Below are 27,402 nucleotides of genomic sequence, written 5' to 3'. Positions count from 1 at the left end.
CAGCGCCGAGGTCACCTCGTCCCCGTTTGTCCCCATACAGCTCGTGACTCGCATTAACACACCTGCAGCGGTGGGGACACGTACAAACGCACACAATTCTGCCATCGTGCCCTCCGGTGGGTTGTCTGTTGTCATCGCTGGTCACTTTGGGGGCTCCCTACCACCGCAAAAATGTTTAAAAATTATTTAAGAAGCTTTTAATGACTATAAAAGCCCCCCCAGCAGATCTTAGGACATGGGAGCCATGGAGGCGGGAATGCCTGTTGTTGTTCCTCAGCGATGGGATGTGCCGCCTCTGCCCCAAAATGCCACCCCTGGGTGCCCGGAGCACCCATGGAGCCACCCGCTATGGTCATCGATTGCCATCTAGTGGTGACGATCTGGTGGGTGGCCCTTGTCCACAGAGCTCCAGAAAAAGGAGGAAGAAATAAAACCTACATTTTTCTCTCCAAAGGTTTTGCACAGGGGAGATTTCCAAGCTGGGAAGGGACAGTCCCAGTGCCAAACAGCGGCTTGGCCCCAGTTTGGGCTCATTTTTGGCAGGCAGGATGGGACATCCAGCCTTAGGGGAATGCAGGTGGATAACAGGAATAAATATGGTATGTTTGGGGCTGCCCAAACTCAGTGGTTCCTTGCGATGGGCACCAGTCACAGCCACGCAGGGACACTCGGGCCACCGCGGGGGATTTGCCCACCATGAGGCAACATTGTTAGGTTGGATATTGGAACAATTTCTTCCCCAAAGGGCTGTGGGGCATTGGAACAGGCTGCCCAGGGCAGTGCTGGAGTCACCATCCCTGGAGGGCTGGACAGACGGACATGAGGTTCTCAGGACATGGGGCAGGGACAGGGGTGGGTTATGGTTGAACTCTTCATCTTGAGGGCCTTTTCCAAACAAAATTATTCTGTGATTCTACAGCCTACAGCTTTTAGCCCGTGCTGACCCCGGGACCACCACACTGCAGTGATTCCCTGTGGAGATGTCCAGCTGCCACAATGGCGGCTGCTCAACGCCTCGCCCTGCTGGCACATCTCGGGGGGGCGTGTGTAACTTTGTGGGGGGAACCAAAGCCCTCAGGGGCACACAGTGCGGTGGAACAGGGGCCATTTGCCCCTCACGGAGCCGCAGCAGCAGCCCCCGGGCCAGCGGGCCCTCCCAGCCCCGCCGACTGCACCGCCCTCCCTGCACCGTCATGGCGGCGCTCCGGGGAGACGGGCGGGAATCCCGGCGGTACCACGTGACCGGCTTCACCTCTCCCACCTGCGCATGCGCAGCTCCCCGCCCCACCCCGGGCCGCGGGTGGGCGGAGGAGGGAGACGCCGCTTCCGCCCGGCGCGAAGATGGCGGCGCCCTTTGTCTGGTCGGTGTCACGGTGAGGGCCCCGGGCGGCGATGCGCGGCCCCCGCCGGGCCCGGCATGGCAGGTAGCGCCGGGGGGGCCGGGGAGGGCAGCAGGGAGCCCGGGGAGCGGCTGTGAGGGGACTGGAAGGCCTGAGGCGCGGGGGGGCTCGGGGGCTGTGAGGGGAAGGGGTTGCGGCCCAGCTCGCCACCTGAGGGGAGAACCCCCGGGAGAAGCGGTTTTGGGGGTGGGACCCCGGTATGTTTTTTTGAGGGGAGGTTGCTTGGGGCTCCCCCCATCTTTTTAGCACCGCGGAGGGGCTGTGGCAGCTCTTCTCCCCCCGATTTGCGCCCCTCACCCCATGTGACACCCCTGAGGCCGCGGTGCTGAGGGAACGGGGGGTTGTGGTGAGGGGGACGGGGGCTCTGCTGGGATTTGCTGGGGTCCCCTCGCTTCCCAGGGTGTCCATGGGAGATGTTTGTGTCCCCACGGAGCCGTGGGGGGATTTTGGGGCGAGGTCAGGAGCAAAGCCCTGTCCCCCGCCCCGCGGGGCAGCCGCCAGCCGCTGGGGACACACGGGGGACACAGCCCCGGTGGCCACCACGCCTGAGACAAGTCCCCGAGCCGTCCGCCTGCACGTCAGGGGTGTCACCAGCAGATGAGTGGAGAAAACTTCAAAGCATCGTGCAGCAACTCAAGGCAAAAAAGGGTTTTTCTCACTTTCTGGCATCTTTTTTGCCCCAGTGACAGCCCGGACCGGCTGTACTTGCCCTCCATGGGCGTCACCTTTTGGGCACAGATGACACATTTTATGGACAAGCCACATTTCCTTGATTGCATTTCCACGTCAGGAGCCTCTGCTGAAGTTCCAGCGCTTGGGCGGCGTTCCAAGGGTGGTTTTTTTTTTTTTTGCAAGAAGGTGGATGTTTTGTAGCTCATTTTCTTGGCAGACCTGGGAATCTGCGAGGTCTCGGTGGCTCCGCTGGCTCCCTGCCCGCTGCAGCCACGTCAGGAGCCGCATGAGCACATCCCTGGACCCAAAAACTAAATAACTGAGGGGTTTGCGGGGCGTCTGTTCACTTGGGGTGGGTCTGGAGTGTCTCTACTCATCTCTCTCCTCGTGTCTTTCTCCTTTTAGTTCCTTTTCACTGCTTCTCTTTCCTTCCTGTTTTAGTTTCTGGCTATTTTCCTCTCCTTACAGCTGAAGACGAGCTCGCTTTCCGGTTTTGCCGCCAACCGCAAAGTCCTGAGTTCGTCTCTATTTCATAATCTGTATTATTAGCACATCTGTACCTTGAATGCGCTGGTCCGATCGGCTCTCAATTTCATTGTTTTTTTAACTAAAAACGTTGCAGAATCGGTTACTGGAAATGAGGACATACTCCTCTTCGCAGAGACTGGACGGATCGCGGCTGCTTACGTGCAAGAAGGGAGATGACGGTAGGCAGAAAATAAACCCCCTCGTCCTTTTTATCTTCTCAGCACAAGAATGGGTGGCTGGGTTGTAACAGGCAATGTTTAAAACATTATTTTTTACCGATTTATTGAGGCTTTGGGGTTTTTTAGATGCTCGGATGGCAGGTATGGGGAGAGATTAATGTAATTAATAAGCGAGAGAGCTTAACAGGGGTCATGTGGGAAGCTCCCTGGGACTCTCGCTGCTGTATTTATCTCTGTGGGCGTGGGTGTTCTCATAATGAAGCTTTTCTGTGATTAATCGGGTAACGAGAGACTCAACAGCCACGTCGGGGGGAGGTCGGGAGGGGAAACGGTGCTCGCGTGTCTCAGAAACAGCAAAACTGGGGGGTGCCCAGTCCTGGGTCGGTGACATCGGGCTGTGGTGCCTTTGACACACGAGGTTTAGGTTTTAAAACGGAGCTTTTGGTCCCAGGATGGCTGTGTAGAGACTGACGTGAGCGCTGTGAAGGGGGAAAACTCCGCAGAAGAGCCGCAGCCGCCTCGCTCCTCAGGATATCTCCACTCCGCGCAGCACAGGGGTGAGCTCAGGCTCTGGGCTGGGCTTATCTGGGGTTTTCAGGCGATGAGGGCTCGTTAATTTAGCAGTTGAGTGGACCAGCAATGCCAGACATGGTATTTGCCCTCCCTGGGTTCGTCTCCATTTTGGTGCATCCCATTTGGTCGGGGATGGGGATGGATCTCGGTGCTGGAGCCACGAACTGGCCCTGCCCGAGTGGTGACAAGGAACTGGGGGGGCATTTTGGGTGCAACGTGGGGTTTTTTGATCCATATATTTGAGGGTTTTAAGGCTTGGAGTCAGGGCTTTTAGTGTATGAAAGTGTTGGGGAACGTTGGTCACTGGGTTTTGGTGACACAAAGCTCGTTTCACTCTCGGCCCTGCTGTGCTCACGTGCGCCGATGAAGCCGTAATATGATATTACAGAGGAAACCACAGAAAATATGGATTTTTCGGGGGAGGAATTAAATTTCTTGGGATTTTCCTTCTTTGCAAAGCTTGGGCATGAAGCTGAGGCGAGCCTGATTGGTGAGTGATAAAAATCATCGTTCAGATGCAAAGCACTTCCCACAAATTACCAAAAATAGGTTTTTAGTGCATCAAACCGTCGTGATTTCTCAGATCCTGCTGCGCTGAGCTTTCCCTGTATGACAGGCAGCTTTGCTTGTCCTGCTGCAAAAATCTGCCCCTTTTTCCCCCTAAATTTCTTCCGCAAAACTTGCAGGGTCAGACGTATGTGGGGGTTTAGGCAGATTTTGATCCAAACACTGATTTTTCTGGCTCTTGAGGGATGTATTTTGGGACAGGCTGTGGGCGTTTGGTTAAAAACACCCTGATATTTGAAGAACTGGGGGAAAGTTGTGGCAGTGAGTTAATTGCAAAGGCAAATCATATCTTTGGGAGTGAAACACCCTCTCTGTGCGGGATCCAATGCTGTCAGCGGTGTCTGGGCTTCTCATCCTCCCCAGGAATGATTTTGGAAGCCAGATGGATGCTTGGGCTGGAAGGTTTTTCGCCGAGCGCGTTGCCGGCACTGGCAGCAGACAGGAGGAGGCTCCCTCGGCTCACTCTGCGCTACTCACGCTCTCAGGCTCTGTGCTCTCAGGTTCTTGGAACTGACCTGCTTGTGTGCATCTAAACCTGTCGCTTTTCCCCAAACCTGAGATTTCCAGCTGCTTTTAAGAGCTGGGATAGTGGAAAAGCAACTGCTGTGAGCTGGAAACCATCAGAGAGACGCTGAGCGTCAAAACAAGGAGCGTTTGCCCGACCGTGACTTTGTTTCTTCCAGCAATTGGAACTCGAAGGTTTTCCTCGAATGAATAACTATGGATAAATTCACGTTTGCTTCCCCCTCTGTCGCCCGTTGATGAAAAGATCCCTCCGGCCCGCACAGGAATAATTTTTGGAAAGTGAAGCTGAGTGAAAACCCTGTGTTCTCTACCCAAAACCTTTCATTCCTTACCCAAAAACATTTGTTCTTTACCCTGCGCTGTGCAGGAGAAAACTCCCAACACACGTGAGCAGCTTGAGCTCCTGCTGCGCCTCAACCTTTGCTGACGAGGACCTGCTCGAAAAATGGGATTTTGCTGTGTTTCCAGGAATTTGCAGCATTCCTCAGCCAAAGTCACGCTCCAGGCGGGGACGACTCCCTCCAAACACACAACACAAAAATAAACATCCGTCAGTATCTACGACGTGAGCACCTAAAACGAGCTGGAAGATTTTGATGATGAAGGGACGGTGGCACTTGTGTTTGCAGAGGCAAGAGCGTTCCTGCTCACTTGATTCAGGAGCAATAGATGTATTTTAAGTGCTGTTAGGGTGGCAAAATAATATATTGACCGTTCATTTGCCGCTCTCTGCAGCCCCACGCTGGTGTCGTGCCTGTTTGAGGGGACGTTTTGGAGTGATGTTTGGTGGGGGAGACTGATGGCTATAGCAAGGAGCTGAAATTTGGCTTTTTGGCCACGTTTTTTTAGTGAACAGCTTGGTCAAGTTGTTGTTTTTCTGTGGCTTTGTGTTCTGTCCTGTTTTGTGGCTCCTTCTGACGCAGCATCAGGGTTTTGCCACCCGTCTCACCCCCCTCCTGTTTCTTTTCTCCCCGCAGCCATGGATTTCCCCCAGCACAGCAAACAAGTCCTGGAACAGCTGAACCAGCAGCGGCAGCTGGGTTTGCTCTGCGACTGCACCTTCGTGGTGGACGGCATCGACTTCAAAGCCCACAAAGCCGTGCTGGCCGCCTGCAGCGAGTATTTCAGGATGCTTTTTGTTGACCAGAAGGACGTGGTGCATCTTGACATCAGCAACGCGGCAGGTAGGCAGAGGGTCGTCCCGTATCCCTCCCAGCCGCTTAAAAGCAATTTGTTGCCCCAGGGCTCTTCAGCCTGCACTTTAGTGCATTTTTGGGCTTTTTAAAATCACACAGAGGTGAGAGCTTATCTGTGGTTTTGTTGCCTCCCTTACAGGCCTGGGTCAGGTTTTGGAGTTCATGTACACGGCTAAGCTCAGCCTAAACCCCGACAACGTGGAAGACGTGCTGGCCGTGGCGGGTTTCCTCCAGATGCAGGAGATTGTCAGCGCCTGCAACGCTCTCAAGTCGCTTGCCGTGCCGGCAGAGAACCCCCCGGAGAGCCAACCACCCCCCGCTGCCCCCGGTACGGAGCCTCCTCACGTTCCCGCACCCGGGGAGGCTGGAAATCACCCCTGAAGTGGCCACGCTCTCTGGCCGCATCCAAACCCACGCACTGGGTGCATCAATGGCGTCCATGTGGGATTTAATCCCCTCATGAGGATGCAGAAGTTGACAAATCAATGTTTTCTTGAATTTTTATGAGATTTGAGAACCCTTCTGGCATCTGGAGCGCTTTGCCTCCTCCCTTGCAGGGGCCAACAAGGTGACTGTCAAGGACGAGACGGCGACTGCAGAAGCACCGGGTGATCTTGACAAAATAAAACCGGTTCCTCCCGACCCGGAGGGGACAGAAGAGAAACCTGTGATCGCGGAGACACAACCCGAGGGGCAAACAGAGCAGCTGGGTGGCCAAGAAGGTGAGACACCCCAAAATCCCCGTCACCCTCCTGATACACCCCGTCCCACTGCCCGATGTCTCCTTGTGCGAGTCCAAGACACCCTGACACTTGTAGGAGCAGATGTTGCCATCCAGGAGGGCCCCAACGCCGAATTTCCTGCCCCCCCGCAGCTGGCGGAGAGCGTGGTCAGCAGCGGCAGCCCCGCGACAAAGAGCAACGTCCCTGCGAGCACCGAAACAGGAGGTGGGTGCGTGAGTGAGGGCGGCGCTGGGGACTTTGCTGACCCCCATTTCCTTCAGCGGGGCTGGAGTGAAGCTGGGTGAGGGTTGAACCCTCATTTTCCACTCAGTTAATTTTCTTACTGTGAGTTTTGCTGCACAAACACTGTTTCCTTCCCCTGTACTGGGCACTGGGGAAGCCAAACCTCAAATCCTGGGGGCAGTTTTGGGCCCCTCACGCCAAGAAAACCCTTGAGGTGCTGGAGTGAGTTGAGAGAAGGGAACGGAGCTGGTGAGGGGCTGGAGCACAAGTGTGATGGGAGCGGCTGAGGGACCTGGGGGGTTCAGCTGGAGAACAGGAGCTGAGGGGAGACCTTCTGATCTCTGAACTGCCTGAAAGGAGCTTGGAGCCAGGGGGGTCGGGCTCTGCTCCCCAGGAACAAGCGCCAGGAGCAGAGGAAACGGCCTCAAGTTGCACCAGGGGAGGTTGAGGTTGGATGTGGGGAACAATTTGTTCCCCAAAGGGCTGTGGGGCATTGGAACAGGCTGCCCAGGGCAGTGCTGGAGTCACCATCCCTGGAGGGTTGGACAGACGGACATGAGGTTCTCAGGACATGTGGCAGTGCCAGGTCTGGGGAACGATTGGACTCCATGATATTGAGGGATTTTTCAGATTTTAGGGCTAATCACCTGTAATATAAACTGACTCTGGGTAGATCTTTTTGTCCCCTGCATGGTACGATGGAGAACTGGGTTTTCCTAAGTACAGTAGGACAGGTCTAATCCCCATTGCCTTAAAACTGGGCTTAGAGTTAGGAAATACAAGTAGGTTTTGCATTGCTGATGCTGCTCCCGATCTCTAACCTCCCTCTTTTCCAACTGCCTGCAGAGCTGGAGCTGGAAGCGAAGGAGGAAGAGGGGGAGGTGACGGCAGAGCATGAAGAGGAGGCAAAAATCCCTGAGGAAGAGCAACCCCGGTTAGAAAACGGAGAAAACACTGAAGATAATGAATCAGGGAGCACTGACTCCGGGCAGGAAAACTTGGGTGAAACCCGTCTGCTGCGCTCGGGCACCTACAGCGACAGGACCGAGTCGAAAGCCTACGGCTCCGTCACACACAAGTGCGAGGTGAGGCTGCTCATGTCCCCAGTGAGGGTCCCTGCTCCCCTGGGGACACATCAGGTGTCACCGGCCGCGTCTGCTCCCGTCTCCGTCCCCAGGACTGCGGGAAGGAGTTCACCCACACCGGGAACTTCAAGCGCCACATCCGTATCCACACCGGAGAGAAACCCTTCTCCTGCCGGGAGTGTAACAAAGCCTTCTCCGACCCGGCTGCCTGCAAAGCCCACGAGAAGACACACAGGTACAGCAACGCTGGGGACACAGAGGGGCCACTGGGAACCCTGACGTGCCACTGGGATGAGCTGAGTGGGGAAAGGGTTTGTGATGATGCCGAAGGCGGGAGGATTTGGTGCAGGAGCTGCCGCGTCTTTGCTTCTCGCACCAGCCTGGGGGAGCTGGTTGGATGGTGCCAGTCGTGGAAAGACACTGACAGTGCCAAGAAAATGTGGCTTATAGAGTCACAGAATCATTTTGGTTGGAAAAGCCCCTCAAGGTCATAGAGTCCAGTTGTTCCCCCACCCCTGTCCCTGCCCCATGTCCTGAGAACCTCATGTCCGTCTGTCCAGCCCTCCAGGGCTGGTGACTCCAGCACTGCCCTGGGCAGCCTGTTCCAATGCCCCACAGCCCTTTGGGGAAGAAGTTGTTCCCCACATCCAACCTCAACCTCCCCTGGCGCAACTTGAGGCCGTTTCCTCTCATCCCGTCGCTTTGTTTCTTGGGAGAAAGCGGCTTTTTGCAGCAAAAACCCAAATCCTTGTGAAATCCATCAGCATGCTGGGCTGGTCTGGGAGGAGAATTATTTCTCTGCCCCGTCCTTCCCTTTTGCGTTGCTTCAAGCCATCCTGTGGGATCTGGACAGGTTTTGCTGGGGCGATGGAGCTCATTTTGGGGTGATTGGTGATGATTTTCCCCTGGTTCGATGGTTTCACCTCCTCCTCAGCCCGCTGAAGCCCTACGGCTGCGAGGAATGTGGGAAGAGCTACCGCCTCATCAGCCTGCTGAACCTCCACAAGAAACGGCACACGGGGGAGGCCAAATACCGCTGCGACGACTGCGGCAAGCTCTTCACCACCTCGGGCAACCTCAAACGGCACCAGCTGGTCCACAGCGGCGAGAAACCCTACCAGTGCGACTACTGCGGGCGCTCCTTCTCCGACCCCACCTCCAAAATGCGGCACCTGGAGACCCACGACACCGACAAGGAGCACAAGTGTCCCCACTGCGACAAGAAATTCAACCAGGTGAGTTGGCTGGGGGTGGTAAATTGAGACCCAGGGGGGTTTGGGCCCTTCCGGAGGGGGATGTGGGGATACGGGGGGATTTGCTGCATCCATCTGTCTGTCCCCCAGGTGGGGAATTTGAAGGCTCACTTGAAGATTCACATCGCGGATGGGCCTCTGAAGTGCCGGGAGTGCGGCAAACAGTTCACCACGTCAGGTAGCGCAGGGTGACGGGGGACGGGGACTGCTCTGGGGGTGACAGGGACCGCTCGGGGGGGAATTTGGAATCAGAGGAAGGATTTCAGCCAGGACACAGGGGTTTAAACCTCAAAGTGTGGTGCCGCGGTCATGGTGCATAAATTCTCCCACTCTGTGGGGCCGGGCTGGCGTCCCCCATGGGATCACACCCCAGGGTGCTCCCGGCAGGAGCCCTTGATCCAGTTTTTGGGGATGGGGACGTCTCCTCCTGTCTCCCAAAACACCAGAGGCGTCCAGATGAGCTTGATGGTGTCTTTTCCATCCCCTCAAAAATTGGGTGTTCATTCGGGCTGTCCCCCAATCCGCGGATCAGCGGAGCCATCCCAGCTCCGCAAACAGCGACAGGCTCTCCCGAGGGAGCTCCTGGGGTGCTGGAAAGGATGGAGGGAGGGTTTCGGGGGCCCCGTACCCCCATCTGAGCCTCCTCTGCTCTCAGGGAACCTCAAACGGCACCTCCGGATCCACAGCGGGGAGAAACCCTACGTCTGCGTCCACTGCCAGCGCCAGTTTGCCGACCCGGGGGCTCTGCAGCGCCACGTCCGCATCCACACCGGTAAGGACACGGCTGCTCTTTTCCCTGAGGAATTTTGAGGAGATTTTGGGGTTGTCGATCCCCCACATCTTTTCCCTCTAGGAGAGAAGCCGTGTCAGTGCTTGATCTGCGGAAAAGCCTTCACCCAAGCCAGCTCCCTCATCGCCCACGTGCGCCAGCACACGGGGGAGAAGCCGTACGTCTGCGAGCGCTGCGGCAAGAGGTGAGGCCCCAACCCCACGGATTTTTAAGGGTGGGTGGAGGTGCCGGAGTGTCCTCACGAGTGACAAAAACCCTGGCGACCTTCCCCAGATTCGTACAGTCGAGTCAACTGGCCAACCACATCCGTCACCACGACAACATCCGACCCCACAAATGCACCGTTTGCAACAAAGCCTTCGTCAATGTGGGCGATCTCTCCAAACACATCATCATCCACACCGGTGCGTACCCTCGAGGGTTCCCCAAATCTTTTAACAACCCAAATCTTCAAATAACCCAAAATTCCTTATTTTATCCCCAGGGGAGAAGCCGTTTTTGTGTGACAAGTGCGGCCGGGGGTTCAACCGCGTGGACAACCTGCGTTCTCACGTGAAGACGGTGCATCAAGGCAAAGCCGGCATCAAAATCCTCGAGCCGGAGGAAGGCGACGAGGTCAATATCGTCACGGTGGCTTCCGATGACATGGTGACATTGGCCACCGAAGCACTGGCTGCCACCGCTGTCACACAGCTCACGGGTGAGCTCGGGGGGGCAGGAATCATCCTAAAAGGGGGTTTATCCCCAGGGTGCAGTTTGGGGATCTCGGAGTGTCCCAATAGGGCGGTTTATCCCCGTGGGGCACCTTGGGGGTCCCAGAACTGTCTCAAAAGGGAGGTTTATCCCTAGGACGCAGCTTGGGGGCCCCATGAACTGCCCTAAAAGCAAAGCTTATCCCCCACAGGGTGCAGCTGGGGGGGTCCCAGAACTGTCCCAAATATGAGGTTTATCCCCCTGGGTGCAGGTTGGAGGTCCCAGAGCCCTCCCAAAAAGAGAGGTTTATCTCCCTGGGGTGCAGCTTATCTATGGGGTGCAACTTGGGGATCCCAGAGTCACCACAAAAGGGAGGTTTAGCCATAGGCTGCAGATTTGGGGGTCCTGAGAGCCATCCTAAGAGGGAGCTTTATCCCTAGGGTGCAGTTTGGGTGATCCAGAGCCACCCCAAAGGGAGGTTTATCCCTGGGGTGCAGCTTGGGGGTCCCAGCACCATCCCAAAACTGGGGTTCATGCCGGGGGTGCAGTTTGGGTGCCCCAGAGGCCCCCCCAAAGGGAGGTTTATCTCTGGGGTGTAGCTTGGGGGTCCTGGAGCCCCACCAAATCTGCAGGGGGGTTTTACCCACGGGGTGCAGCACCCTTTGCCATAACCTGAGGCCGGGAACCATCACAGCCCATCCAGACCCCCCTCCCAACCACCACAACGGGCAAAACCAGGGTCCTGCTCCCCCCGGGGTGTCCCCTGCATCTCCTCACCCCCCTCCCCCTTTCCCCCCAGTTGTCCCTGTCGCAGCCGCGGTGACAGCGGACGAGACCGAAGCTCTGAAAGCCGAGATCACCAAAGCCGTGAAACAAGTGCAAGAAGCAGGTGAGCCGAGTGAAACGGGGCGGGGGGGTCACTCACCTCCGACCCCCCCCACCTCACAAACCCCTTTTTCCCCCCGTTTTTCCCCTCGCAGACCCCAACACCCAGATCCTTTACGCCTGCGATTCCTGCGGGGAGAAGTTCCTGGACGCGTCCAGCCTGGCGCAGCACGTGCGGCTCCACACGGCGCAGGCGCTCGTCATGTTCCAGGCCGACACGGACTTTTACCAGCAGCACTACGGCCCCCCCGGCCCCCCCTGGCACCCCGAGCAGGTCATCCCAGCAGGGGAACTGCTCCTCCGACCCCCCCCTGAACCCCAAAACACCCCCTTAGCCCCCCCCGCACCCACAGCCGGGGAGGGGCAGCCGCCCCCCGAGTGATTCCTGCGATTCCTGCTGCCCCCCTGCCCCCCCCCACTTTGCCTTTATTTAAAAGCTGCTTGGAAATGATGTAAAAAGTGTATTTCTGAATGGAGAGAGATGGAATAAATTGCAATATTTTCTAATGGTTGATGTTCACGGGGTGGGGGGGACACTGCATTTGGTGACCCCCCACAAATGATGCTTTAGGGCTGAACTTGCAGAGGGGGGTCCCCGAACCCCCTCAGCTCAGCTGGGGGGTTACAGAAATCCTCGTTTAAGGTGCAATTGGTTGAAAATGGATCTAATTGAGATGAAAAGGTAAAGAACAACAAAAAAATGTTGTTTAGGATTTGCCAATGGGGTTTTGGGATTAAAGGGGGGGAGATCCTCATTGTGCCCCCCCCTGTGTTACAGCGAGTGGGGTAGAGGAGGAGGGGAGCCCAGTTTGGGTTAATAAAAGGAGAAAAGGGAGGCGCTGGTGACCCAGCATCAAGGGAGGGGTGACAGCCTGGCCCTGTGCTGTCCCCTGGGGGGCTCAGGTGGGGACACCCCATGGGGAGAGGGGACTGGGGGGCAGTGCTGGCTCCAGCCCATCCCTTGTCCCACTTAGTGCTTGGGGGGGGCACATGGGGACAGACGGACAACCCAGTGGGGACCCAACAGGAACATGGGGTTTGGACTCTTCTGGGGGTGACAATGGGCACAAAACCCTCTGGTGGGGGGAAATGGGGACATTGAAGTCAGGATCATGTCTGACCCCCCCTCCTCCCAGGTCCCCGGGATAGGGTAATGGACACATGGACAGATGTGCAACTGTCCATATGTCCACCTGGGCTTGAAATCACAGCACCACCCCCAGGGCCCCCCAGAATCCATGTGTCCGTCTGTCCCTGCCCCCTCCGTGTGTCCGCAGGCAGGACAGGGCCTGAGTCACCCCCAGGACCCTGGGTGGGTGACGGACACACGGATGGGAGCACAGACAGATGGACAGCTGCACATCCAGACAGATGGACAGCTGCACATCCAGACAGATGGACAGATGCACGGACAGATGGACACATGGGACAGCTGCAGGTCCAGCTGGACGCTCAGACGCTGTCGCAGCCACCAGACACACGGACAGCTGCATGTACAGCCAGACACACAGCTCTATGGCTGGTTGGACATGCAGACAGACACACAGGCAGCTGTACATCCAGACAGACACAAGGACAAGTGGGCATTCAGACACATGGACAGTTGCATGTGCAACTGGACAGACAGACACTTGGCTCCCGCATCCCCAGCACAAACTGCCCCAAAAAAGGACATTTTTGCCCCAAGGATCCTACTTGAAAATCAGCAATTTCACACCTCACCCTGACCCGGCACCACGAGTGGGTGACAGACACACGGACACAGACAGATGGACACATTGGGGGGCAGCTAAAGGGCCCAATCCTGCCCAGGAGTGGGGGCGGGGCAGGGGTGTGGCAGGGGTGGGGTGGGGGTGGGGCGGGGGTGTGAAATTGCTGATTTTTGAGCGGGACCTTTAGGGGAAAATACCCAGTTTTGGTGAGTTTGTGCTGGGGGATGGAGGAGGTATCGTGTGTGTCCAGACAGATGGACAGTTGTGCATCCACCCAGACTGACGGACACTTGTTCGTCCAGCCGGACACTTGTACGTACCACTGGACAGACGGACACTTGTACGTGCAGCTGGACAGACACACACCCAGCCGGACACTCACCTGCTGCACCCTACGGCACTAATGCACCAAAAATGGACATTTTTTTGTCCCAATGTCCCTGCTTGAAAATCAGCGATTTCACACCCCCGCCCCACCCCCACCACACCCCTGCCCCCACTGCAATGAGTGTGTGACAGACACACAGACAGGGACACGACAGACAGACATATGATGGGGGACTAAAGGGCCCGATCCTGCACACGAGTGGGGGCGGGGCAGGGGTGTGGCAGGGGTGTGGTGGGGGTGGGGCGGGGGTGTGAAATCGCTGATTTTTGAGCGGGACCTTTGGAGCAAAAATGTCCATTTTTGGTGCATTTGTGCTGCAGGGTGCGAGAGGTGAGTGTCCAGCTGGTGTCTGTCCAGACGTACGTACAAGTGTCCGTCTGTCCGGCTGGACGTACAGCTCTGCACAGACAACTCGGACACTTGTACGTGCAGCCAGACAGACGGACACTTGTACGTACAGACACCTGCCCAGCCACTCAGCTCCTGCACCTGCAGCACAAACCTCCCAAAAATGGCCTTTTCATCCTGAATGCACCGCTGGAAAATCAGCGATTTCACACCCCCGCCCCACCCCTGCCACACCCCTGCCACACCCCTGCCCCGCCCCCACTCATCTGCAGGATCGGGCCCTTTAGTCCCCCACAATGTGTCCGTCTGTCTGTGTCTCCGTCCGTGTGTCTGTCTCTCACTCATTGCAGTGGGGGCGGGGCAGGGGTGTGGCAGGGGTGTGGTGGGGGTGGGGCGGGGGTGTGAAATCGCTGCTTTTTGAGCGGGGACTTTGGGGCAAAAATGTCCATTTTTGGTGCATTTGTGCTGGGGGTGCAGCAGGTGAGTGTCCGGCTGGGTGTATCTGTCTGGTGCACGTACAAGTGTCCGTCTGTCCAGTGGTACGTACAAGTGTCCATGTGTCAAGATGGAAATAGAAATGTCTGTGTGCACATGTGTCCAGTGGACGTACAACTGTCCGTCTGTCTGGATGCACATGACAGCTCCTGCATCCCTGAGCACAAATGCACCAAAAATGGACATTTTTGCCTCAAAGTGCCCCCTCGAAAATCAGCGATTTCACACCCCCGCCACACCCCTGCCCCGCCCCCACTCGTGGGCAGGATCAAGCCCTTTAGTCCCCCCTGCATTGTCCATATGTGCGTCTGTCTGTCCCCCCATCTGTGTGTCCGTCACCCACTTGGGGGGCTGGGGTGTGAAATTGCTGGGTTTGGGCAGAGCTTTTGGGGCAGAAAAATGTCTCTTTTGGTGCGCTGAGGATGGGGAGGTGAACGTCCGGCTGGGCGGGCGTCTGTCCGTCTGTCTGCATGCACAAGTGTCCGTCTGTCCGGCTGGATATCCAGCTGCAGCGCCACCCCCACCCCAGACCCCTCCCAGGGCAGGGAAGGGGACAGACGGATGGACAGACGGACGGTTGTGCGGCCGGTGAGAAATTGGCCTTTTGATATTATGCACTTTGGATACTGGGAGGTGTTTGGGAATTAACTTATTTGGCAAACTTGCCTTTTTTATTATTATCTTTTTGTTTCCGTGTTTGGTTGGTTGGTTTTTGTGTTTGTGAACAGGCACCGATGTTGTTTTGTTATGAGAAAATTACATATTGACACCCAAAATAACGGTGTTTTAATGGTGCCGAGATGGCGCTCGGTGTTCCCATGGACAGACCGACCCCAGCGCCCCGGGACAACCAAACCCTTCCTGCCCACGAGACGCCTCGTTATCCCCAGCAGGAAAATCAGTTAAATAACGAGCCCCAGGCCACCTGCAGACACTTAATGTCATCAAATCACTGAATCGTTTTGGGTGGAAAAGCCCCTCAAGATCAACAGTCCAACCATAACCCACCCTGTCCCTGCCCCATGTCCTGAGAACCTCATGTCCGTCTGTCCAGCCCTCCAGGGATGGTGACTCCAGCACTGCCCTGGGCAGCCTGTTCCAATGCCCCACAGCCCTTTGGGGAAGAAATTGTTCCCCAGATCCAACCTCAACCTCCCCTGGCACAACTTGAGGCCGTTTGCTCTCGTCTCATCACTTGCTATGATGGAACGATGGGTTCAGCTCCTCCGTCCTGCCCCACAACAACGGATGTGGGCAAATATCCCAGCCCATGCCCGAGCATCCTGCCCCACACCTGACCGTCCCAGCCTGGGGTGAAGGATGCGGGTGAGCATCCCATCCTGTGCTCAAGCAGAGAATCACAGAATCATTTTGGTTGGAAAAGCCCCTCAAGATCAACAGTCCAACCATAACCCCCCCCAGCACTGCCCCATGTCCTGAGAACCTCATCTCGGTGCTTTAAACCCCCCAGGGATGAGCTGGGGGGGTCCCAGAATCAACCCCCTTCTCCTCCTGCTGCATCTTAACACCGAACCCCTTTTACTGTGACAATTCTGCGCCTGGTTGGTGACCCATGGGGTGAATCCGGCTCTGAGCGCGGAGGCGAAGCCGCATCAGCCTCATCTTCCCCTTGCCCGGGGAAAATCCAAACTACAGACACCGATTCTTCGAACCCAGCGGCTACCAGTGGTTTATTAGATTAAAATGGGCTTTTCTCATGGTAAATGGTGGTTATTTCTCACTGCCCAGCCCAGGGGATGGGATGGGATGGGATGGGATGGGATGGGATGGGATGGGATGGGATGGATGGGATGGGATGGGATGGGATGGATGGGATGGGATGGGATGGGATGGGATGGGATGGGATGGGATGGGATGGGATGGGATGGATGGGATGGGATGGGATGGGATGGGATGGGATGGGATGGGATGGGATGGATGAGCTGGTCGGAGCTGCTGTCACCACGTTGTCACCCTGGGGAGGACACAGAGCACCTCGAACAGCAGGTTTGCCCCCAGGAGGGCTGTGTTTCCTGGAAAAAAAGACAGAAAGGGGGGAAAAATGTCAAAAAGGAGGGAAAAATGTCAAAAATGGGGAAAAAAAAGTCAAAAATGGGGAAAAAAAGTCAAAAAGGGGGAAAAAACCAATCTGTGAATGCCCAAGTGCCGTCACCCCGGTGCACAGGGCCCGTCCTCGTCACCGGCTTGGGACACGCCAGAGACGTCGTACATGGGCGCGACTTCAACAAGGTCACAGCCCACGACGTTCAGTCCATCACAGCCATGAATAATCTCCAAAGCCTGGAGAAATAAAATGAATAGATACAGGTTTGGGCTCAAGAAGCAGCTCTGAGGCGGGGACTGTGCGGCTGAGGAAACGCGGCTGTTACAGCCCAAATCCCATCCGCTCAGCGTTTCTTTTCCTCGTCACCACGGTGAAACGCTCCCCGGCTTCCCCAGCGCTTCCCTTCGCGGCGCTGGCGCCAAAACCTCCTTTACAGCAGCAAAAACATCCCTCTGGGAAACGAACCCGCGTCCTGGGGTGGACAGACACATGGACATTCGCTCAGGGAACGGTGGGTGAAGCTGCAGCTGCCTGAAAGGAGCTTGGAGCCAGGGGGGTCGGGCTCTGCTCCCCAGGAACAAGCGCCAGGAGCAGAGGAAACGGCCTCAAGTTGCGCCAGGGGAGGTTGAGGTTGGATCTGGGAACAATTTCTTGCCCAAAGGGCTGTGGGGCATTGGAACAGGCTGCCCAGGGCAGTGCTGGAGTCACCATCCCTGGAGGGCTGGACAGACGGACATGAGGTTCTCAGGACATGGGGCAGGGACAGGGGTGGGTTATGGTTGGACTCTTGACCTTGAGGGGCTTTTCCAACCAAACTGATTCTATATAACATCAGGAACAGAAGCACAGCAGCCAGGATCTCCATCTCCTGCACCACGACGGGGCAAGAGGGATGTGGGGGAAATCGCCCAGTTTTTCTCCCCTTGCAGCGAGTCTGGCGGCATTCGCTGCATTTACAGCACGTGCTTCTAAACTGCACTTTGCAAAAGCGCCCAGAATGCTGAACAATCATAAATTAACCAATGGCAGCAGTGAAAGGAAAGAAAACCCCAACCAACCTCAGCAGGGCTGCAGAGGTTCCCAGGACATGGGGGAGTGCTGGGTAGTTGGTAGTTGGACTTGATCATCTTGAGGGGCTTTTCAACCAAAATTATTTTATGATGCACCTTTAGGAGAAGCTCCATCTATGTGCTGGGCTGTCCTGGCCAGCTGTGTAACAAAAACCCAATTGATTCTCCCAGAAACTTCGCCTTTTGTCACATTATTTTGGGATTCTATGCGATTCCTTCATCCCAAAGAGTGTGAAATACAGATTGCAGGTCACCAGCAATAGGTGTTACTGTTGAAAAATGGGATGGGGGAGTTGGGAAACCCTTGAAATCACCCATCCCTCAGCCCCGGAACAAATTTCTGCCCGTTCCGGTAAGGTGGAAAGTGGAATTCAGGTGTGGAAATCAGTGATTTTCAGTCATTTTCACCATCTAAGCCGGCTGAGCTTTCACCACATCCTTGTAACTTGAAAGGGGTTCAAAGAGAGGATTTTTCCGTGCAGATTATGTCACGAACGGGCCTGTTCCCAGCAAATATTGGACGGAATCCCTGTGTTTTCTGCCCAGGTGGAGAGCGATTACTGCCTGTTGCTGGCCTTGCCGTGCGGCCGAGACCAGAAGGACGTGGTGAATCGTAAATGAACCAACAGCAGCAGCGAAAGGGAAGAAAACCCCAACCACCCTCAGCAGAAGGTCAGACAAGGGCAGGAAAAGCGGGAGCAGCACAGTTGGAGCCCCAGGGGCCGGTTTTGGGAGGTGGAACAGAGGGTTTGCGGGGCCGAGCCTGAGCGGAGCAGCACAGGGCACAGGGCTGGCCCAGAACCACACGGTCGGAACCGGGCGATCAAAGGGCGAGTTCTGGTGCCGCTCCAGCCACCGCTGGCCCTGGGAGGGAGATCAGTGCATTGGGAAAGCCCCGACTAGCAAAGCTGAGCCTTGCGGAGCTCAGCAGCTCCTGCTGGGGGCTCTGGGGGGTTTGGGGTTCTGGGGGCAGCGGTGGCTCCAGCCCCGTCGCCATCCCCTCAGTGCACGGGAGGGGACACACTGACACATGGGGACACACAGACACCCTGCGGGGGTCCCAGTTTGTCTAAGGGCACCTCGGGCAGGACAAGGGGCACAACCCCCCTCCCTAAGGGGGCAAATGGGGACATTAAAGTCAGGATTAGGCCTGACCCACCCCAGCGCCCCAGGATAGGGTGACAGACACCAGGACGGACACATGGATGGATGGATGGACAGACGTGCAACTGTCCGTGTGTCCAACTGGGCATGAAAACACAGCACCACCCCCAGGGCACCCCAGAATCGGTGTGTCCGTCTGTCCGTGCCCCGTCCATGTGTCTGCAGCCAGGATGGGGTCTCACTCATCCCCTGGGTGGGTGACGGACACACAGACGGGGGCACAGACAGATGGACAGCTGCACAGACAGACAGACGGATACATGGGACAGCTTGCAGGTCCAGCTGGACGTACAGATGGTGTCACAGCATCAGAGACATGGATGTACAGACAGACAAGCAGACTGTTCAATGGATGGTTGGACATGCAGACACACGGACAGTTACAGGGCCAGACAGACACACAGACAGTTACATGTACAGATGGACAGCTGTACATACCACCGGACACATGTACGTCCAACCGGACACATGGATGCCTGTATGTACCACTGGACAGATGGACAGTTGTACATCCAGCCGGACACTCACCTACTGCATCCGCCAGCACTAATGCACCAAAAATGGACATTTTTGCCCCAAAGGTCCCGCTGGAAAATCAGCAATTTCACACCCCCGCCCCACCCCCACCACACCCCTGCCACACCCCTGCCCCGCCCCCACTCGTGTGCAGGATCGGGCCCTTTAGTCCCCCACAATGTGTCCATCTGTCTGTGTCCCCGTCCGTGTGTCTGTCTCTCACTCATTGCAGTGGGGGCGGGGCAGGGGTGTGGCAGGGGTGTGGTGGGGGTGGGGCGGGGGTGTGAAATTGCTGCTTTTTGAGCAGGGACTTTGGGGCAAAAATGTCCATTTTTGGTGCATTAGTGCTGCAGGGTGCGGGAGATGAGTGTCCGGCTGGGTGTGTGTCTGTCCGGCTGCACGTACAAGTGTCCGTCTGTCCAGTGGTACGTACAAGTGTCCATGAGTCCAGCTGGACATAGAAATGTCTGTGTGCACATGTGTCCAGTTGGACGTACAACTGTCCGTCTGTCTGGATGCACATGACAGCTCCTGCATCCCTGAGCACAAATGCACCAAAAATGGACATTTTTGCCCCAAAGGTCCTGCTCAAAAATCAGCGATTTCACACCCCCGCCACACCCCCACCACACCCCCACCACACCCCTGCCCCGCCCCCACTCAGCTGCAGGATCGGGCCCTTTAGTCCCCCACAATGTGTCCATCTGTCTGTGTCCCCGTCCGTGTGTCTGTCACGCACTCATTGCAGTGGGGGCGGGGCAGGGGTGTGGCGGGGGTGTGGTGGGGGTGGGGCGGGGGTGTGAAATCGCTGATTTTTCGAGTGGGACCTTTGGGGCAAAATGTCCATTTTGGGGCAATTTGTGCTGAGGTGCAGGAGACAAGTGTCCAGCTGGGTGGGTGTCTGTGCGTCTGTCCGGTGGTGCATCCAGCCGCACGCGTCTACCCGGACACTTGTACATCCAGCCGGACACTTGTACGTACCGCTGGACAGACGGACACTTGGACGTGCAGCCGGACAGACACACACCCAGCCGGACACTCACCTGCTGCATCCTGCAGCACAAACTGCCCGAAAATGGCCATTTTGCCCCAAAGGTCCTGGTCGAAAATCAGCGATTTCACACCCCCGCCCCACCCCCACCACACCCCTGCCACACCCCTGCCCCGCCCCCAGGGCCACCAGTGGGTGACAGACACACGGACGGGGACACAGACCTTGTGGGGGACTAAAGGGCCCGATCCTGTCCACGAGTGGGGGCGGGGCAGGGGTGTGGTGGGGGCGGGGCGGGGGTGTGAAATTGCTGATTTTCGAGCGGGGACATTGGGACAAAAATGTCCATTTTGGGGCAGTTTGTTCTCTACGCTGCAGGAGATGAGTGTCCGGCTGGGCAGGTGTCTGTCCATCTGTCCACAAGGGTCCGTCTGTCCGTCCGGTCACGTCCAGCCAGACTCCTGTTCCTCCGGTCAGACTCTCACCTCCTGCTCCCTCAGCACAACCCCCCCCCCCCAAAAAATGGACTTTTGGCCCCAAAGTCCCACTCGAAAATCAGCAATTTCACAGCCCCACCCCCCCCCACTCGTGGGCAGGATCAGACATTTTAACCCCCCCCCCCCAGTTGTCTGTCTGTCCCCCTCTCCGTATGTCTGTCACACACTCTGCTCCAGGAGATGGGGCAGGATCGGGCCCTTCGCCTTCTCCCCCACCATGTGTCCGTCTGTCCATCCAGCCCTTCCCCACCCAGGGCACCGGGGGGGGCTGTTGGGCCCGATCCGGCCTCCAGGACCCCCCCATCCCCTCCCCCAGATCCATGGGCACCAGCTGCTCCACTTTCCCCACGTTTCACCCCAAACTGGGCTCCCCTGTCCCTCCCCCCCCAGCTCACATGGCGGGGCCGGCTCTTCCCTCTACCCCCAAATTCCCCTCCTAAATCTCCTTTTGTACCATTTCCTCCTGATTTTACCCCATTCACGCCCCGCTGGTGAAGAACCAGCACCCACGTGGCTTTTGGGTGGAAAACGGGTGAAAAACATCAAGTCCGGCTTTTGTGTCTATCAAAATTTGGGTGTTTTTGGGTGCGCATCGAAACGACGAGCAAATACATTGCAACCTTGGTTTCCAACCCATTATTTACAACATATAAACGTGAATAAGCAGAGATTTGAGTTTACTCTGATAAAATTATTTGGTTTTCCTTCTTTTTCTTCTTGTTTTTGGACTCCCGGGGGGGACCCCAAAGCTCCTTCCCCCCCCCACCCCAAGGGACGAGATTTGGGCGGCGAGGTGTTTTGTATTTTTTAATAAAGTTTGTAATCCAATGGACACACAAAACAAAACTGCGCTGCGAAAAATCGAACGAAAACCAAAAAAGAACCAAAAACAAAAAACCAGTTCCATAAATTAATAAGTGTCGGGGGAGGCGGGGGGGGCGGGAATCTTTGTACAAGTGTATAACACTTCCACAGCGGCCGCGACGAGGGGGGGCGTTTAACTGAAGCGCACTTACAAATGAGTGACGATACAAAGTCTGAGTATGAAAATAAGATTTTTCTCTGAAAACACATTTTTTTTGGCACAGATTAAAAAAAAATGTATGTTGGGGGGGGGTTATTTTTTTTTTAATTTTTTGTTGTTTTTTTTTTTTCCGTTTTTTTTAAAGTCAGTATTATATATATTTATATATATTATATATATATTTATATATACACACACCCACTGAGTTCTGCATATCCCACCAGGAAGGAAAATAGCTCTCCCTTTGAGTTGTTTTGTCTTTGCTTTTGCTTCTTGTCTTTTTTCAGTGTAAACTGTACATCCCAGATGAGGAGGAGCCGGCAGCGGGGGCGGGTGGAGCAGAGGGGGGGTCACAGCCGGAACAAATCAACCCATCAGAAAGATTCGAGAAATAAAATAAAAGGAATAAAAATTAAAGAAATAAAGAAAAAAAAATAATAAAGAAAAAAAAAATAAAGAAAACCAATTAAAAAGAATTAAAAGCCAAGGTGTGAAATGATCCTCGACCCCCAGCGCTCGGGCGGAGGCTCCAGGTCCCGCACTCGGTCCCCGGCGCGTATCCAGACATCCAGAACGTCACAGCGTGTCCCCAACTGTGCAAAGGTCCGAGTCACTAATTTAGTGCAAAGGCAGTTCAGGTTCTCTTTTATTTTTTTAATTTTTTTTTTTGTAATAATATTTTTTTCCTTTTTTTTTTCGGTTTTTGTTAAAAAAAATAAGCCATCCTTTCTTCTTTTTTTTTTTTTTTCTTGTTTTTTTGTGGTTTTTTCCCCAAAAGGAGGCACAGAACCCCCCGCCAGGCGCCTGCCGAGTGCATCGTTGTCCATAAGCTAAAGCAATATGTAAACATCCAGGGCGGCAGAACCGCCCAGCGAGGGTTTGATCGAGGCCGGTCGGGCAGGAGGCTGGTGCTGGCAGCATTTTTCTTCTCCCATCACTTTCTTTCTCTATTTTTTTACTTATTTTGAATTGGGTTTGTGGGTTTTTTGCTGCAGGGCCTTTGGAAAAAAAAAGAAAAGGAAAAAAAACCTTGAAAAGAACCAAAATCCCAAAAGTCAGCGGCGAAAGGAGCTCATACGGAGGCGATGACGATCATGAGGTGCGGGGAGATGTTGGAGATGCTGGCGAGCAGGTCCGGGGCCAGGCGGGACAGGTGGCTCTCCGAAAATTCGCAGGGTGGGAAAATCTGCAGAACGTAGGCGGGCTGAGGGGAGAACAGAAACAACGAGTGAGGCACAAAACCTGGGACGGGGATGGGCTAAAATGGCTAAAAACGGGACGCTTGGGTGATTTTTTGGGGTGTTTAAAATCACAGAATCCCAGAATGTCAGGGGTTGAAGGGCCCTGGAAAGCTCATCCAGTGCAATCCCCCCATGGAGCAGGAACACCCAGATGAGGTTACACAGGAAGGTGTCCAGGCGGGTTGGAATGTCTGCACAGAAGGAGACTCCACAACCCCCCTGGGCAGCCTGGGCCAGGCTCTGCCACCCTCACTGAGAAGAAGTTTCTTCTCAAATTCAAGTGGAACCTTTTGTGTTCCAGTTTGAACCCCTTACCCCTTGTCCTGTCACTGGTTGTCACCCAGAAGAGCCTGGCTCCATCCTCCTGACACTCCCCCTTTCCATCTTGATCCCCAGGAATGAAACCCCCCTCAGTGTCCTCTTGTCCAGCTCCAGAGCCCCAGCTCCCTCAGCCTTTCCTCACACGGGAGATGCTCCACTCCCTCCAGCATCTTGGTGGCTGCGCTGGACTCTCTCCAGCAGTTCCCTGTCCTGCTGGAACTGAGGGGCCACAACTGGACACAAGATTCCAGGTGTGGTCTCCCCAGGGCAGAGCAGAGGGGCAGGAGAACCTCTCTGACCTACTGACCACCCCCTTCTAATCCACCCCAGGTCCCATTGGCTTCCTGGCCACAAGGGCCCAGTGCTGGCTCATGGTCACCCTGCTGTCCCCAGGACCCCCAGGTCCCTTTCCCTACGCTGCTCTCTAACAGGTCATTCCCCAACTTAGACTGGAACCTGGGGCTGTTCCTGCCCAGATGCTCGTAACTCAGCACATTTGTATAAAAAGTGAGATATAAACGCAGGTGTGGTTGCCAAGGTGGGGTGTTTTTCTGCGGTAGGGACGGAAGAAGGGGCTGGTTTTATTGGGAAAGGCAGAAAAATCACCATTAATTATTAATTACTATTAATTGATGATCATTATTAATTTCAGCAATGGCTCCAAGTGCCCAGGGAACAGGTTAAAATCAATTTGATGCAGCAACGCATCTGGAATAAACGCTTCGGAATGGAATAAACCCTGAACGTTAGGAGCAAAAAATCATCAGGTGTCCTGGAAAAATCAGGATATGACAAGAGGAAGAAACCAGGACTCTGCTCCCAATGCAGAAAAAGCTGGAAAATGGGTTTGGTTTGTTTTCACCCAAACTGAATATATGGTTGTTTTTTGGCTTTGCAATAAATCTTCAACAACGATATCAATTTTATCGGTGTGTTTTGATCGGTGATGTAACAAACCAACAGGGTCAACACTGATCTTTTGTTTTCATAATAAAAACCGGCAGCTCAAGCCCAACCTTTAGCAAAGAGCAGACGGTTGTTGGTCCCGTTATCTGTTAATTTAGTTCACTGAGGGCGTTTGGGGCTTTTCCGATACCTGGTTAGAGCCGGGGTTGGGGACGTTGATGATTCCTGCGGCTTGTTTGGCTTGCAGGTAGCTGATGAACGCGGCCTTGAGCGACTCCGTCTGGTTCACCACGTCCTCCTGGTCTCGGCCGCACGGCAAGGCCAGCAACAGGCAGTAATCGCTCTCCACCTGGGTAGAAAACACAGGGATTCCGTCCAATATTTGCTGGGAACAGGCCCGTTCGTGACATAATCTGCACGGAAAAATCCTCTCTTTGAACCCCTTTCAAGTTACAAGGATGTGGTGAAAGCTCAGCCGGCTTCGATGCTGAAAATGACTGAAAATCACTGATTTCCACACCTGAATTCCACTTTCCACCTTACCGGAACGGGCAGAAATTTGTTCCGGGGCTGAGGGATAGGTGATTTCAAGGGTTTCCCAACTCCCCCATCCCATTTTTCAACAGTCTGCAATCTGTATTTCACACTCTTTGGGATGAAGGAATCGCATAGAATCCCAAAATAATGTGACAAAAGACAAAGTTTCTGGGAGAATCGATTGGGTTTTTGTTACACAGCTGGCCAGGACAGCCCAGCACATAGATGGAGCTTCTCCTAAAGGTGCATCATAAAATAATTTTGGTTGAAAAGCCCCTCAAGATGATCAAATCCAACTACCAACTACCCAGCACTCCCCCATGTCCTGGGAACCTCTGCAGCCCTGCTGAGGTTGCTTGGGGTTTTCTTTCCTTTCACTGCCTGCTGTTGGTTAATTTATGATTGTTCAGCATTCTGGGCGCTTTTGCAAAGTGCAGTTTAGAAGCACGTGCTGTTAATGCAGCGAATGCCGCCAGACTCGCTGCAAGGGGAGAAAAACTGGGCGATTTCCCCCACGTCCCTCTTGCCCCGTCGTGGTGCAGGAGATGGAGATCCTGGCTGCTGTGCTTCTGTTCCTGATGTTATATAGAATCAGTTTGGTTGAAAAGCCCCTCAAGGTCAAGAGTCCAACCATAACCCACCCCTGTCCCTGCCCCATGTCCTGAGAACCTCATGTCCGTCTGTCCACCCCTCCAGGGATGGTGACTCCAGCACTGCCCTGGGCAGCCTGTTCCAATGCCCCACAGCCCTTTGGGGAACAAATTGTTCCCAAATCCAACCTCAACCTCCCCTGGCGCAACTTGAGGCCGTTTCCTCTGCTCCTGGCGCTTGTTCCTGGGGAGCAGAGCCCGACCCCCCTGGCTCCAAGCTCCTTTCAGGCAGTTCAGAGATCAGAAGGTCTCCCCTCAGCTCCTGTTCTCCAGCTGAACCCCCAGATCCTTCAGCCGCCCCCCAACCTCTCACCATCATCCTGCGCGCGACCCCCTCCAGCTGCGACGCCTCCAGCCGCATGCGCTGGGCGATCCTCAGCGGTGGGCCGCCCTCCGGCGCCGGCAGCGACCGGTGAGCCAGGACGTTATTACCGGAGACGAAGTGGAGCTGAACGGCGGCTGTGTCGTTTTTGAGGGCCAAGAGGCCCTGCCAGACGATGGGATATTTCTGGAAAGACGGAGAAGAAATATAAACCACAAATGAAGGAGAGGGGGATATTAAATCCTGTTTGAGTTGCTCATTTGCCTCCACCGCTTTGCTTTAAGGGCTCAGGACGGATGTTATATCTTATTCCTCCTCGTCCGTGCTGGTCCAGGCTTTGGTCAGGTCCTGCTAAATCAGGAATTTAGTCCTTTTTCTTCCAGCTGGCGGAGGTGCCTGGGCGGCTCCGTCACCGTTAACACCACAGCGCTTCCCAATCTTCCAGCCTCCCACACAAGCGTGAGGCTCTTACCAAACCCTATTTTCTCTTTTTTTAAAATGAGAGAATTAAGAGCGAGCGGCAGCAGGAGAGTTGCTCAAGATTACATGGGAAATAACACTTAAAGCCAACTTTCAGTTCCTCATCAGTGCCTGTTGCTTACTACCTCCCTCTTCCTTAGTCTCTAGGCTTTGGAAAGGTGTGGTTTTTTTTTTCTTTAAATTAAATATATACCACTCTTTCCTGCCCACCAATAAAACCTTTCCAAAAAACAGCTGACTGTAAAACTGATGCAGCACTGTCTGAGCAAAACGAGAGAAGCAGGGGCTGCTCTGCATTAACAGTCCCTTCGCGCGAGGATCTAGTAAACACCACGTAAACAGGAACGTGGCTTAAAATTCACCAGGGACAAGAAACAGCCCAGAAAGCAGACAGACATCGATTGCCTTCTCTGCATCTGAAGGGAAAAGGTCAGACTTTGGTGCCACGGGGGAGATGAACTAAGTAGAATCTGATTATTTCTCCCCGGGACGAGGAGCACGAGGCCAAGAGAAGAGGCCGGAGCGATACTCACCGTCAGGAGCTGAACCATGTCCACGGGTCTCTGCGACACGGGGTGAGGAGACGGCTCCTGTTTGAGAGCGGGCTGGGGCTCGGGGCGATTGAGGGGCAGCCCCGGCGGAGCCGCGGGACCCGACGTCGTGGGGATAAACACGGACTGTTTGGCAACGGCCGGAGGTTGGTGCGGTGACGGGAGCTCCTGTTTCATGGAGATGGCGACGGGCGAGGGGTAGGAGGTCTGGCCCGTGTCCGCTTGTGCCCTCTGAAGGTGGACGTGAGGGTCCATGGGGGCCGCGTGCCGGTTGACGGTGGGGTGGTGACTCTGCTCGGGTCCTGCCGCCGGCGGGCCCTTGGGATCCTGCGGGATCTGAGGGGTCTTGCTGCGCACAGGCTGGCTGGGGTGCGAGTGTTCGCCCTCCGGTAGACCCTGGGAAGCAGGCGGCGGGGGAAAAAGGGTAGATTTGAGGTCACGGGTGTATCAAACTCAGTCATTCAATGATAAAGCTGCTGGGGCACCACCTGGGTGCGTCCCCACCCCACCAAACCAGCTGTGATGGTACCCAGAGCATCCTCCCCTTCCAAAGCCACCTCACCAGCCTCTCACATCCCAGAGCTCACTCTGCATCCCCCAAATCTTGCCCTGAGCCCGTCCTTGGCCACGCCGTCCATCCCAGGACGCCCGACCCATGGCGCTGACAACACTCTACGTCTAGAAACCTGTAGGCAGCTTCACACCTGCTGGTTGGAGTCCTGAAGCAGTTAATAAATGGGCTTTATTTCCTAACGCCAAGCGATGTTCAGACCCCATCACCCAAACAAAAATACCTCCATTTGTGCTACAAAC

At 55.2% G+C, this 27,402-nt stretch overlaps 2 protein-coding genes across 9 annotated transcripts in view; one reads left to right on the top strand and one right to left on the bottom strand.

The window, feature by feature from the left end:
- Positions 1-1,193: 1,193 nt before the first annotated feature.
- Positions 1,194-11,812, top strand: ZBTB17 (zinc finger and BTB domain containing 17; the record flags this gene model as incomplete). Its single annotated transcript, XM_082069849.1, has 16 exons — positions 1,194-1,424; positions 2,695-2,779; positions 5,422-5,628; positions 5,780-5,968; positions 6,198-6,362; positions 6,459-6,587; positions 7,452-7,690; positions 7,783-7,925; positions 8,625-8,925; positions 9,034-9,121; positions 9,599-9,715; positions 9,797-9,917; positions 10,007-10,137; positions 10,218-10,433; positions 11,226-11,315; positions 11,407-11,812. The coding sequence occupies 16 exons, from the start codon at positions 1,194-1,196 to the stop codon at positions 11,691-11,693; spliced, it is 2,739 nt and encodes a 912-aa protein (XP_081925975.1). The 3' UTR covers positions 11,694-11,812.
- A 9,538-nt stretch (positions 11,813-21,350) lies between these two features.
- SPEN (spen family transcriptional repressor) overlaps positions 21,351-27,402 on the bottom strand; it is a 66,391-nt gene continuing 60,339 nt past the window's right edge. For all 8 annotated transcript variants that reach the window (XM_082069744.1, XM_082069745.1, XM_082069747.1 and 5 more), the window contains 4 exons: positions 26,572-26,985; positions 25,550-25,744; positions 24,240-24,398; positions 21,351-22,785 (listed from right to left, as the gene is read on the bottom strand). In XM_082069744.1, the coding sequence (XP_081925870.1) occupies positions 22,654-22,785; positions 24,240-24,398; positions 25,550-25,744; positions 26,572-26,985 (900 nt within the window). In that variant the 3' untranslated portion in view covers positions 21,351-22,653. The remainder of the gene's footprint in view (positions 22,786-24,239; positions 24,399-25,549; positions 25,745-26,571; positions 26,986-27,402) is intronic.

The sequence above is a fragment of the Streptopelia decaocto genome (genome assembly GCF_964273445.1).
Source record: "Streptopelia decaocto genome assembly, chromosome: 20".
In the NCBI taxonomy this organism is placed as follows: Eukaryota; Metazoa; Chordata; class Aves; order Columbiformes; family Columbidae; genus Streptopelia; species Streptopelia decaocto.
The sequence above is the reverse complement of the archived record's forward strand: the minus strand, read 5'-3'. Positions and strand labels throughout refer to the sequence as shown.